The sequence below is a fragment of the Accipiter gentilis genome, chromosome Z (genome assembly GCF_929443795.1).
Source record: "Accipiter gentilis chromosome Z, bAccGen1.1, whole genome shotgun sequence".
Taxonomy (NCBI): domain Eukaryota; kingdom Metazoa; phylum Chordata; class Aves; order Accipitriformes; family Accipitridae; genus Astur; species Astur gentilis.
In genome coordinates, this window is record NC_064919.1 from 79365437 (window position 1) to 79378319 (window position 12883).

At 43.4% G+C, this 12883-nt stretch overlaps 1 protein-coding gene across 5 annotated transcripts; it reads right to left on the reverse strand.

Moving 5' to 3' along the window:
- Window positions 1-202: 202 nt before the first annotated feature.
- On the reverse strand, window positions 203-7488 carry NUDT2 (nudix hydrolase 2). 5 transcript variants are annotated; one of them, XM_049795106.1, is made up of 4 exons: window positions 6353-6514; window positions 5762-5815; window positions 4991-5148; window positions 203-1134 (listed from the first exon to the last, which is right to left on the reverse strand). In XM_049795106.1, exons 3-4 carry the CDS (start codon window positions 5121-5123, stop codon window positions 821-823), a joined length of 447 nt encoding a protein of 148 aa, XP_049651063.1. In that variant the 5' UTR covers window positions 5124-5148; window positions 5762-5815; window positions 6353-6514; the 3' UTR covers window positions 203-820. The 5 variants fall into 5 exon arrangements, with proteins under 5 accessions (XP_049651063.1, XP_049651067.1, XP_049651066.1 ...); XM_049795110.1 differs by lacking the exons at window positions 5762-5815; window positions 6353-6514 and adding an exon at window positions 7413-7488; XM_049795109.1 differs by lacking the exons at window positions 5762-5815; window positions 6353-6514 and adding an exon at window positions 6525-6555.
- Window positions 7489-12883: the final 5395 nt, after the last annotated feature.

The following is a 12883-nucleotide window of genomic DNA, read 5'->3' on the forward strand; positions in this document are numbered from 1 at the left end:
TCACACGTGAGTGCAGGCTGCAGCCACAAAAACATAGACACTATCAAACAGAAGCAAGATTGCACATTTGCTTGGATATTCTGTGCAGAAAATGCTATATTAGGCAGATAGATTCCCCTTTCCCAAGCCCCTGAATAACGCAGGCCAAGATGTCTGTTAAAGAGCAAAGATGAAAAGAAAGAGCCAAAAGAAGAACTTCAAATTTACCATTTAAATACTGTACGTTAACTGTTTACTAAGACTCTTTGGATGGAAAATGTTTTCATAACAGTACATTAGTGATGTACATAAATTCATGATACAAACAAACAAGACCTGAAATGATTTGACAAGTTATCACAGCATATCAGTGGAGGAGTTGGGAACAGAACTACTGCTTCTCCATTTGAAATGCAAGGTGCAAGTTCTGCAGTAAACATTTTGTTATTAAAAATCTCCATATGCTCATTTTCTCAATTCTGTAGTTCTATATCAGCAAGTCAAGAAAAATCAAGTGTTTGATTTTTAAAAAATATTTGTGGTTGTTCAGCACTTCAAAGGAAAAAAAAAGGAACAAGAAAAGATGACAGAGACAGAAGAAGTCTTTGCTAGCTCTGGGTTTCAGTTAAGAGATCTCTGGCTCACGGTTCAATCAGACCACACTTTTTTGCATTAGTTAGGGGAGACACAAGCTCTTTAAAAAATCTTCAATGAATTTGATTTAAAAAAAGAAATCTATTTCTGCAGCCATGTAGTTCTTCTCCTGGTTTAAAAAGCAAAACAAAACAAAAACCACAGGCCATGCTTCTTCAAAAACTCCCCTTATCCTTCACAGAAGCATTTATTCTTTGGAGCAGAGAAACTGATGCACTTCTTTCAGCGTAGCTTGCATGTCTTCATATTCTGCAAATTTGCAAGCATCCTCCAGCTTCAGCCATTGGAAAGCTTGGTGTTCCTCCGAGAGCTTGATTTCTGTGTTACAGTCCTTCATTTCTGCCAGCCAGTAAATGACGGTCTTAGGTTTGCCACGGACAGGATAGTGCAGTTCTTTCTTGTACCCCTCTATGAGGGTGAGCTGACTGGCCTGCAGACCAGCCTCCTCCTGCGTTTCCCGGAAGGCTGTCTGCAGGTCATCCTCTCCTGGGTCCACGTGGCCTGTTAAGAAGGTGAAAAAGTAAGTCTCTGAGAAGGAAACTCAGATTTTGTTTATTCAGTTGACAACTAGGAAACATTAGGAGACAGAGATAAGAGTACACTCTAGCTGATACAGAATCAAATGGAAATTGGAGAACAAAGATTGCTTTTCCAACTCTCACGTCTTGATTTGTCTTTGTCTCGTGGCTTTTAGGATTGTTATTTGACATCTTCTGAAACTCCCAGTGGCCTGTCAGCACTAAGCATCTTTTCTTCCCAGTCCTCTTCTCCTCTTCTGAGCACTCTGCACCCGTCATGTTCCACCTTAGATCCTACTGAGGACTGAGTGCCTCATGAATGTTTTTCCTTTATCCAGCTAGAGGGGAGACTGCTTATCTGTGAGAGTCTTAGTCCTCTCTCAACCCTTCCCTCCCACAGAAGCTTAAGGCTCATTTCTGCAAAACTCTTACTCATGCCAACAGCCCAGAAACAACGGGACCAGGCACCAACAAATGCCATTTAAAAGGTGAGTTTCAATTAGGCAGTTAGGGGTATTTTTACTTCTCTCCCATATTCCCCTCTGAAATGCAGCAAGCCTAAAAGCCAGTCCTTTCACCAGCTGTGTAGTTCTCCTAGGACACATCATTTATTTTACATTGCTCAGAATGAGAGGTGCCATTACAAACAATGGATAAATATAACACATCCCCAGCTGTTTGTACTTTTGTTGAGAAATGTCAGATTTGGTTTTCTCATGAAAGCTCCAGACCAGAATATAAATAGAACAACCCAAGCAAGATCTCAAAAAAGCAACGTAGCAGGAGCTGGGAGGCTTCAAGAGGAAAAAAAGGTTAAACTTTATTTTGCCCCTGTGTCACTATTTTCTGTGTGGTTGGCTGCAAATAGCCATAACTTCGTCAGAGAGAGGAATCCTTCCTCATGGCCCAGGAACCCAAAGCCACCCTTTAGTACTAGAACTGGGGTATCTGGGAATCCATTTTGCTTTCCCAACAGCTCTCACTCACTTCTTTGTCTGCATATCAGCTTAAACACCTCTTACTTAAAACGTGACATCATCTCAAATGTGAAATACACTTCTATTTCAAGCAGCAACTGTGTAGAAAACAGCATTTGATGTTGCACTTGACGTCTCGGATATCTGAGATCAAATACGCTGAGTCTTTAAGTAAAAATATTTTCCCCCTGAATCTCAGCACTATAAGTCAAGCTGTTTCCTTTTTGATTAAGTATGTATTTCCATAGCTGGGACTTATTACTAACAGTTGGGAAACAGAATCCACTTGGCCTTGCACAGCTGGATTACCTTTACAGTATCCCCAGCAAATGTCCAAAGAACATCCATGAACAGTAAGCACCCACTATTTTTTATGATAGTCATCATCCATAGTTGGCAAATGTGCAAAGGGTTGAGGGAGCAATAAAGCTGGGGGGCTGAGATTCAGTTTCAACTCAAAGGACACCAGTGCAACCTCGTGCTCTCCAGCACAGCAACAGGCAATCACCTCACCCTGCTGCTGATAACCTCAAATCTAAGCTCATTACTGAGCTCATTACTTAGTTTCCAACTTTGCGCAGTACAGTCTACCTACCAGGCAGAAAAAGGACTGCTGGCAGCACCTTAGACCACAGCTTTCAGATCCTCCCAGCTGTTGCATTAATGCAGTTCCAATATGCTGAGGAGGAAAGTGAACCTCACACCCCCTTCCCATCAGCCTCGACAATTTTAAAGTCACAGTTCTAGGACCATAAATGAGGCTCAGGAAGCTCATTTGGGGAGATCCAAGCAAGTCCAGTTTAATCCCATAAGGGCTGCAGCTGCTTAGGGTACATTTAAAATAACAGTGTACAGCTGTAGCTGTAAATTGCCTTTTGCGTGCTCTTGGACAGATGATTACAACTTCTCATTCTGGCTCCTGCCACATTAAATCTATGTCTGCATCATATATAAGTTACGTTACTGCACTGCACAACCTGATGCTGCCTTTGAAGACCACTCATATCACAGAGAATATATAATGTAATAGCTCCCATTCATTTATTGCCCCCAAATCTGTACCAAGCTACTGCTAAAGGCTGCCATGTGCCTTTTGATCTATTAAACCTTAAACAATATGTCAACAGAGGTGATTCTTCTCCTCTACTCCACTCTGGTGAGATCCCACCTGCAATACTGTGTCCAGGTCTGGAGTCCTCACTACAGGGAAGCTGCGGACCTCTTGGGCCGGGTCCAGAGGAGGGCCACAAACATCATCACAGGCATGGAACACCTCTCCTGTGAGGACAGGCTGAGAGAGCTGGAGTTCTTCAGACAACTGGAGAAGAGAAGGCTCTGCCAAGACCTCACTGTGGCCTTTCAATACTTAAAGGGGGCTCAGCAGAAAGATGGGGACAGACTTTTTCATGGGGCCTGTAGTGGTAGGACAAGGCGCAACAGTTCTACACGAAAAGAGGCTAGATGCAGACTAGATACAAGAAAGACATTTCCTACTATCAGAGCGCTGCAACACTGGAACAGGTTGCCCAGACAGGTGGTAGATGCCCCATCCCTGCAAAGATTCAAGGTCAGGGACTCTGAGCAACCTGATCTAGCTGAAGATGGCCCTGCTCACTGCTGGGGGGTTGGACCAGATGGCCCTTAAAGGCCCTTCCCAACCCAAACCATTCTGTGATTCTGTGATTTTGAGTGCTTGAGAAGTACACCTTTGAGTGTTTTCAGTCCCTACTGAAATGCCTACAAGTCTTTTCAAACACTTGTCCGGAATTACTGTGCTCCCAATGAACCTTTCCACACGGGTCTCTCTTCTCACAACAACCAATCATGTCCCAGCACATGTTTTTTAGCTTTCCAGTAGGCTGCAAACTCCACTCCCTTAGGCTTTTGGTGAGGTGGACAAAGCGGGAGGTTTGGAAAGTTTTGTTATTTCCCTTAATAGGAGAGTGTAGCTGATGCTGTTATCAGCTTTTTTTTCCAATTTGCAAATTCCTGTTTACAAACTGCTCCTGCAGTATGCTTTAAGAGCGCTGCATTTTAGGAAGTAAATACTAGCAGGAAGAAATCTCAGAGGGCAAGAAGATCTACAAGGAACATGAAGTATTTCTGTTCTGCGCTTTTCCTGGTACCAAGGCTGTGACTATGTGCTACCAAACACTGGCTCTGTCATGTGTCTTTACAGACAAGGTGTTGTTATATGTCTTGGAGCACCAGGCTTGTCTTCTTCTTTGGGGCCTCACTGATAAGCAAGGATTGCTTAGGTGAAGATGTCTGATAAGGTTACTCCTCCCAGCTGCTCCTCTCATCTCTGCTGCATTAGTCATGTGCTCTTCATCAGTAATTCCTGAACTTAAAGAAATTCCTGCGTCTTTTAAGAAAGGCGCTTTAAAGTAAATCATCACTAATTACAGTTTGCCTTCTAATGTTGCGCTGCACACTGTGACCCTTCTGTTTATACATGGGTCAAACAACCATGCATTGGCAGCAGCGCTATCTGGCGGAAGGTCAGACCTGAGTGAGAAGGTAAAAATTTCTCTAGTTACCTAATTTCAGTTGTCTGTTCAATGTCTGCCAGAAACATCAGATAGCTGAGGAGCATGATTGGGTGACACCGCCGCCCCCCCCCCCCCCGCCCCAACCCCAATCAGTTGTGCCCAATAGTTTATACAGTCACAATTTGCAAAGAATTTTGGCCAGAAAACTCCCCACTCAGCTGCACAAACAGCACAATCAGTGGTTACTGTCAACTGATTAACTGCCCCTCAAAGCTGACCTTAGCAGCATTCTGCCAAAGTTCAGTCTACAACGTCACTCACTCCCAACACAAACTATCTTGAAGTGTGTTGTTATCAGAATAAACATCACCTTTGGGTGGGGTCCAGTGGTGGGTCCCATAGGATGTCTGAAGGAGGAGGTATTCAATACTGTCAGTGACCTTAGAAGATGGTGCTGACTGCAGCCTCCTGTAGATGATCAAGCCACAAGCTCTCACAGCCATGCCCCTCTGTTAACTGCACGGAGAGCTGTGGAAGAGCACAGAGGATCAAGCAGGAACAACAGAAAATGTGGAGCTCAAACAGACTAGCTGTATTTAGCCAGCAAACATATCTCAGCGTGCGCTAAATTGTCCATCCATTTGAGTTGCTACACAATTAAAATGCATCCCAATAACTATATCTGAATTGTAAAAAAAATGAGTCCTTTCCTTTTAAAACAAGGAAACAGGAACCTGTATAAAAGCTTAAAAAGTTATCAAGAAGCATGAAATATGACCTGCATGACATTTCTTTGCTGCTGATATATTACAAACCAACTGCAGGGGAAAAAAAAAAATAATCATAAAGCAAGAGGAAAGCCACCGATTAACACTCTGAAGCTTTTCCACTGCAAAAATTCAAAGGCTCTGTGCAAAGACAATACCTCAAAATTACTGGAAGTGACATAGAGAAATGATTGCCCAAGATAGATCCCCTGCAGCAGAGAACTCCTCAAGATGCCAGTGGCAGAGCTGAGAAAAGGAAGGACAAAGGACAGGGTCCCTGCTCTCTGGGCTAGAGATGAGGCCGTTACATAAAACTAAAAGCTTCTTGGCATATGGTATAAGCACTAACTTGATGTAAATTGAAAGTAACACACCTCTTAAGTGACAAATATTATAATCAATAAGCTATGCAGCCACGACAACTGGTCCTACACAGAAAAAGAGAGAAAGCAACGGAGATGAGAAATCCACGTTAAAGAATACAGCGATTCCCAGTTCCAGGCAAAGCTTTGCATTTTGACGGAGCAGCGCACTTCAGTAATACATTTACACAACACTGTTTTTCCCCAACATGCCCAGTGGCACCTCCAATTTCCAAACCGGGAAACCACACCACAGAGCCCTTCCCCACCAACCAAGCCCCAGGACGGCGTCCAGCTCTCTCGGTTAACCCCTCTTTAACCGCCTCAACCCGTGTCTGACCAGCCGTGCCAAAGACAACCCACCCCTACTGCCAGCCACCAAACCCCCGGGCGGCCCAGGGACTGACCCCGCCTGATTCGGAAGCAGGAGGCCGCCCAAGGCGGGAGGCCAGCACCCCCTTCCGTGCGCGCCCGGGAACGCCAAGCTCGCTCGGCCGGAGCCTGGAAGGACAAACCTCCCCCAGGCCCGCCAGGCACCCCGGGGCCCGGCTCCCCTTCCCTCCCTGCCGCAGAGGGTGGCCCCTCGCCGTGTCCCCTCGGTACCGGGCCGAGGTGGGACGGGGGGAGCAGGCCTGGCGGCCCGGGGGAGGCCGGGCCCCTCCGGCCGTTGCCATGGCAGCAGGACCCCCCCCCCCCCCCGGTGCAGGCCGGGACACTGGAGGAGCCGGACACGGAGGCTCAGGGACCCGGTCACCCCCATGGCGGCCACCCTCACCTCCGCTTCCGGGCCGGAGAGTACGCGGGGCGCGGCGTACGAGTGAAAGCAGCCCCAACCAATCACAGCGGCAAGGGCGCTGGCGGGAGCCCCACCCCTTCTAGTCCCGCCCTCCCGCCTGGACTCTAGGCTCCGCAGAGATCTCGGATTGGTTTCTCCCCGCCGGGACACGCCCCGTCCGCGCTTCTCCCCTCGTCCTATTCGCTGACTGCGGGCGAGAGGCTGCGCGCCAGCATTTGAAGCGGGAAAAGCGTTGTTGCCATGGAGACGCGGCCTAGTTGCCGCTGCCGAGCGCCGGTGAGTGGCAGCGGGGGCCGCGGGTGGGGAGGGCGCGGCGGCTGGCGGGCGGGGGGCGCCTGCCGTGAGGTGAAGGGGACGGCCGCGCCGAGGCAGCGGGGGAGTTGTCCCGGGGGCATCGCCCTCCCCGGGTGGCGGGGCAGCGCCGCGGCTTCCCTCAGCCCTGTCCCGTCCCGCCGCGGATCCCGAGGCGGCTGCGGTGCCGTCTGCTGGGCCGCCCCCTCTTTCGGGCCCCTGGCCGGCGCCGATGCGTGCGGGGAAAAGAGGAAAAAAACCCGGGGTGGGACAGGGAAGGATGAGAGGAGGGACCTCACATGGTGGGGCGCGGGGGCGAGACGGCTGCTGCAGGAGGGTGCCGGCAGCCGGCTGGGTGCGAGGCCCCCGCCTCAGCCCTACGCCCCTTCTTCCAGGGGTGAAGCTGTACAGTTCCTCAGTCTGGGACTAGATTCGGCAAGGGAAGCTATAAATCCCTACGGGTCTAAATTCAGTAACCACGTCCCCCCTCCGTTGTACAGTGTAATTCCAGATGCGCAGCAGTTTGTTTTGATACAACTATAAAATAAATTTTGAAAGCCATTTGGTAAATCTTACTGGCAGGAGAAGCTCAGGCACAATCTTCAAATAATCAGCATCCCAATATAACTTGTAGATTATTTTCTTAGCATGCAGTTGAATATTAGACACTTCCCGTTTCCATGCAGCTGTTGTTCTAAGCAGTTGTCGGGGATCAGCTGTAGGATGGGGTCTCTTCTGCTGAGGTCACCAGACTATACTTAGTATGAAGGGCTGATGATAAAAAATAGCAGTCTCTTGCCAATTGAAAAATAGTCTGTTGGAAAACAACCCCTCCAACATTTATTTGTTGTTTTTCAGTCTGTTTTAAAGAGCAATGAAATGCATTGCAGTTTGAATAACCAACTCCCTAGTAGGTATGACAGTAAGTAGCAAAGGAAGTAGGGGTGTTGCTGCAGGGAAAAGACCTGCATCATGGTCCAGCTGTAAAATAGTTGTCATTTAACATTAAAAGTATTCCCTCCTCTCCCATTACTTTTACTATACTGAAACTATACGTGGTTATCTATTGGTAGTATTCAACTTTGTTCCTCGTGTCTTCAAAACAGGCTGCTACAACAGTTGTTCCAATGAGCAACAGAATATTTAATACCATGTTGTGTACGTGCACAGGGAGTTGCATAGTGTAATCCTATGATCTTACAAAGGGATCTGCTGCAACATCAAACACACTTTCATAGATCCCTAACTGCTGCATTATACTAAAGTCATAAATTCATGTTACAGTACAGGTGTTCTCTTACAGAGCTTGTGTTTATAAAAAGTGCTACCACACCCTGACCTCATTCTTCACAGGAATAACCTAGTTTCCAAGGAATGGGGTCAGAATGATTAAAGGCAAAGCATTTTGTGTGGTGCTCTGGAAAAGCAAATTAGCCATTCACTTCTGGAGGGCAAACTCAGATATGGCTTTGGATCACAGTTAACAAGAGCTTAATGTTCAGATGAATAAGAAATAAAAATGGATGACTGGTGGCGTGAGTTGGTAAGTCTCCCTCTTCTTGATCATATGATTGTCAGATTGGCTTCATTCTGGTCTTCTGCTTCTATACTTTAAAAACCAGCAAATGCTTTGGCACAGACAAAGCCCGTGCGGAAGACTTGTTTGGAGTAATGTGGTTACAAGTAATGAGTACAATACACAGCTATAGTCGTGGTCAGGAGAGGAAACGTACCTACCTGCTATATGCATTTACAAACTTTGTAAGTTCTTAACTTTTGTTCTTATAAGGTACTTGGAAAGGAAAATTATTTACAGAATACAAAGTGATAGGCAGGAAAACAAGGTGCTGTTTAGGTTTTGTACACTGGTTAACACTTATTGTTTATCAGATACTCTTGAAGATTGTGCCTAATAAAATTATTTCATGATCAGACCAAAGTTTATGATTCAGAATGATTATCTTAGATTATTTGTGGGATTAAATGTATAGTTGCATTAGTTTGCATTTGTAGGAGCGCCACATAAGATTTCTTCACTTTGCCACAACTTAATTTCCCTAGTTTAAAATACAGATATAGTGATACTTGCATCATGTCTTGGTGGTGGCACTCAGGACTATCAGCAGAAGTCAGCTAAAATTGTCAGGTAGATGTGAGTGAGCTACAGTGGGATAACAGGGCAGTTACTCACTCACATAATGTGAGTGTTATTCAAGTGAACGGTGCACTGACATCTTTAATATATCAAAGGTTAATAAGGATCAAGATATAGTGGCCTAAGGCTGCTTTATTCTTAAAATAGTCTATGTAGGGATTTTACGTGATTTATGCATAGTGACTGACACTAACTGAGTATCTTTGAAGCCAGCCTTTTCTCCACTTTGAAAAGTGCATTGAGAATGAGAAGATCTGTGTAAGAGCTAGTTAATAATTAAAAGCATTTTAAAATGGAGGATCAGCTCCTAGAGCATAGTTTTGTGGTAAGTTAATTTTATTCAGAATTTGTAAAATGCAACCACTCATTACTACTGTTTACACCTGACTTTTTGTTTTTCCCCAGCTTTATGACCTTTAAAACACCTCTATTACTGAAACAAAGGAAGAGTTCTCTGTTGACAAGCTGTGATCTTATTTTGTGCTTTGAGTTGGTCCCCTTATATAAAATTCTAATGTTTTTTTATGATAAGTACTTATCCATTACCAGCATGTGGCAGCCTTTTAAGATCTCTGTAAAACTTTGGATAAAGAGTTGTAGAGAACTCAGGTTTGCCACATAAAGATGTTAGGCTGACTAGTCCCTTGTTCAGACATCTCACATGTTCCAGTAGTAAGGTCTATCACCATTAACTGTTTCTCCCTCACTGCTAGCCTGTGCAATTAGTAAAGATGCTCTGGACCTCGTTGACTTCACTGTTTCGCTGACCAGCTTCAGCATCTTTTTGTCAGTGGCAAAGCAGGTCCCTTGTGTGAGAATAAAGTGAAAATATCAAAGTGTAGCTAAGTCTGTCTGCCAGATAAAATGAGAAGGTCAACCACTGAACAGTGAAGCATTAGCAGTGATGTTGTAATAGAGATTGAGTGAAAAGTTTTTCTTAGGCCTGAAACTATCTGACCTTATAACTGGAGAATTACGCCTCCATACTGACTCACTTCTGCCGCAAAATATGTTATATCCAGCTGTTTTAAGAATTCTTAAGCTTTTGTCTCAATCCTGTTTTCAGTGAAGCCACTCATAGCTTTGCAGGGAACAAGACCTGGGCATTGACGTCATGTTACTAACCTGAAAAATGTTATATTTTTCTGCCCCAGGACACCGTGTTCTCTCAGGTGAACAAACAAAATTAGATCCTGACAATAACTGAGGTAGTGCTGGCTTTTATTGTGAAAATGTAAAAGTCTTCTCTTTTTTGCCAGAAGATGGCATTATCATTAAAAATTTAGGCTTCTTGAAAACCTACCAATACTACTCTTATTTCTTTACAAAGCTAATTGATGTTGAAAAATTACATATCTGTTTTAGAAACAGTGTCTTCTGACACAAAGAACTCTACAGTGTTGGACAAATAAAGTATTCTTTTAATGAGGAGAAAGGCGCTCCTTTCTTTTAGAGCATAGCCAATTAAAAAGCCAGAAGGGTTTCACTGAAAACAGCTGTTTCCCCTGAATTCTCTCATGTATGAACCAGACCAAATCTTCTAGAAAATTGTTTACTCTTGAGTTTTGAAGTAATCAGAAGTGCTGGAACCCATCACCATGACAATTGCTTATTTTTTTGCATGGTTAATTAGTTTGTTACTCCTTTATTTGTCAATGTTCAGTTTTCCTATGCTGTGAAATTGCTGTGCCATGGATGGAGAGACACTGGCATTATCTCCTGAAACCACTTATTTCCAGTAAGATTTAATGTATCTGGGGAAGCAGAAGCAGTTATATTACTTCCTGGGCCAGCTCTCATTAAGAAGCCAATTAGTTGCTTTCATATGGCACAGAGCCTTAGCCAATAAGCTGTGCAGAGCTGCTTACATGTCTCAGTACTAAACTTCTCGTATGTTCTGCAGTACCTATATTGCTTGAATTTTCTGTATTTTGAGAATCCTACTCCCTTGTTATCCTAGATAATGGAAACCTGTCTCTACAATCATTTCTAGCTATTTAAATATATTTTGTTTAATTTTTAATTAGAACCTTGACCTTAAAATTCTTAGTTCTCTCCCCTTGCCTGCTCTTGTTTTGGGAAGTGTCTCCATTTTTTTTCTCTTTTGTCCTATCTTCTCTCTCCTGTGTCCAACACTATAGTTCAAACAGAGGTCAATACTGAATTAGTTCTTGCACTGGTCTTCGGCCACTCTGTATTTAACTTAAGCATATATAAAGATGTAGGTGTAATCTAGGATACAGAGTGAGAATAGACAAAAGAAATTTGCTGGATTGTTTTCATCTTTAACAGATTCTCAGTACTGAGACTGGTGTCTTGGCTTTGTGTTCTAGCTGCTCTTTTCATCAAACAAACAAAGTTTCTCATGGCAGTGCATACAGACAGTTGCACAGGACCTGTAGTGATTCTATACTTCAAGCTACCTTATATAAGATAGGCATTTTTTCAAAAACGTAACCCTTCTTTAAATGAAGTCTGAAGTTCCTGTAGAATTTTATCTGTTAGAGAAGTTAGCAAATTGTGAATGCTTGTGAAAACCCTTGCACATGTGTCTTAGCCTCTCTGATCTTTGGGTTTGCTCTCCTTTTTGTCAGTTTTGATTTCCCTCTCCTAGGATCTAACAATCCCCGCAGTGGCTCTGACTTTACCTCAAGATTCGGAATTACATTACATACATATTAAATAAGGCCACCTACATACCAGTGTTTTTGTCTTGAAGCTTGTTACTGCTGAATCTCATAATTCTGTTATGGTTAACTACTATCTACACCTTAGATAGTAGACTCTAGCTTCTAAGTCATTTTAGATGTCCTCTACTGCACCTTTTGGCCTCTGTAATATCTTATAGAATCAGCACTTTAATATAATCTTTATTGTTTTATTGTTATTATTATTTGTTTTATTGTTATTATATTGTATATGTATACAATATCTATACATATATTGTATTATATGTCAACATAATATGTTAATTAATGATATGGAATCAAATTGGGGGGTGATATTTGGTAACCTTATTTTCTTATGTAATGTTATTGTAGAGATGCTTGAAAATCCTGTCAAAGAACTTACCCTGAATTACAGGGGGAAAAACTTAGTCTAAAATAACTTGGAGTTGTTGAATGTTATTGTAACCTCCAAAACTGAGTAAGAGCTGTATTTGCTAAGGTCCTAGACTGAACAAAGATATAAGAAGGCAGTGGGCAACAGACACTTGAAGTGCTATCATTTTTCCATTTTATGGAACAAGTAAAAATATCTGCAGATATTAATCCATCTGGATACAGACAGCTGCACAATGCATTGCTAGGGAGACATGAGTGAAGGAGTTGGGGGTTTTTTGGCATACCTTTCAGTGATGCATGTTGCTTTTTTGGGTTTCCCAAGCATGCAAGTGTGGCGTTCCAGTAGCATATATAGATTTAGAGAAATTCTGTGTTTCACATTTTGCAGAATGTTTTGGTTATTCTGTCAAGGACACTTGACAAGATGCTCATAAGATTCATGACATACAAGAGAAAGTTACACAACAAAACTACAACTTTGCTGTAGTTCATCTATAAGATGAATGGTCTTAGTTATTCAGCTTGAGGTGAGGACAAATGCAATTTCTTAGTTAACCAGGGATAGCTGAACCACATTAGACCACATGCCCCGATATTAAATTAAGTGTCTAAAATTAGGCATTTTACATTCTGTAGCTTGAGGACAGGGTTTCAGTAGCTGCCGCATTCATCAAGTAGACATCAGGCGTGTAGGAACTCTGCAGCAGTAAGTAACACTGCATTGTGCATTTCTTACACATAATTGTGTATTGTCTGTAATTTTAAAATATCGTTTCATACATAAAATATTTGTTTCATGTTTAGTTTATTGTTGTTATTGCTCTATT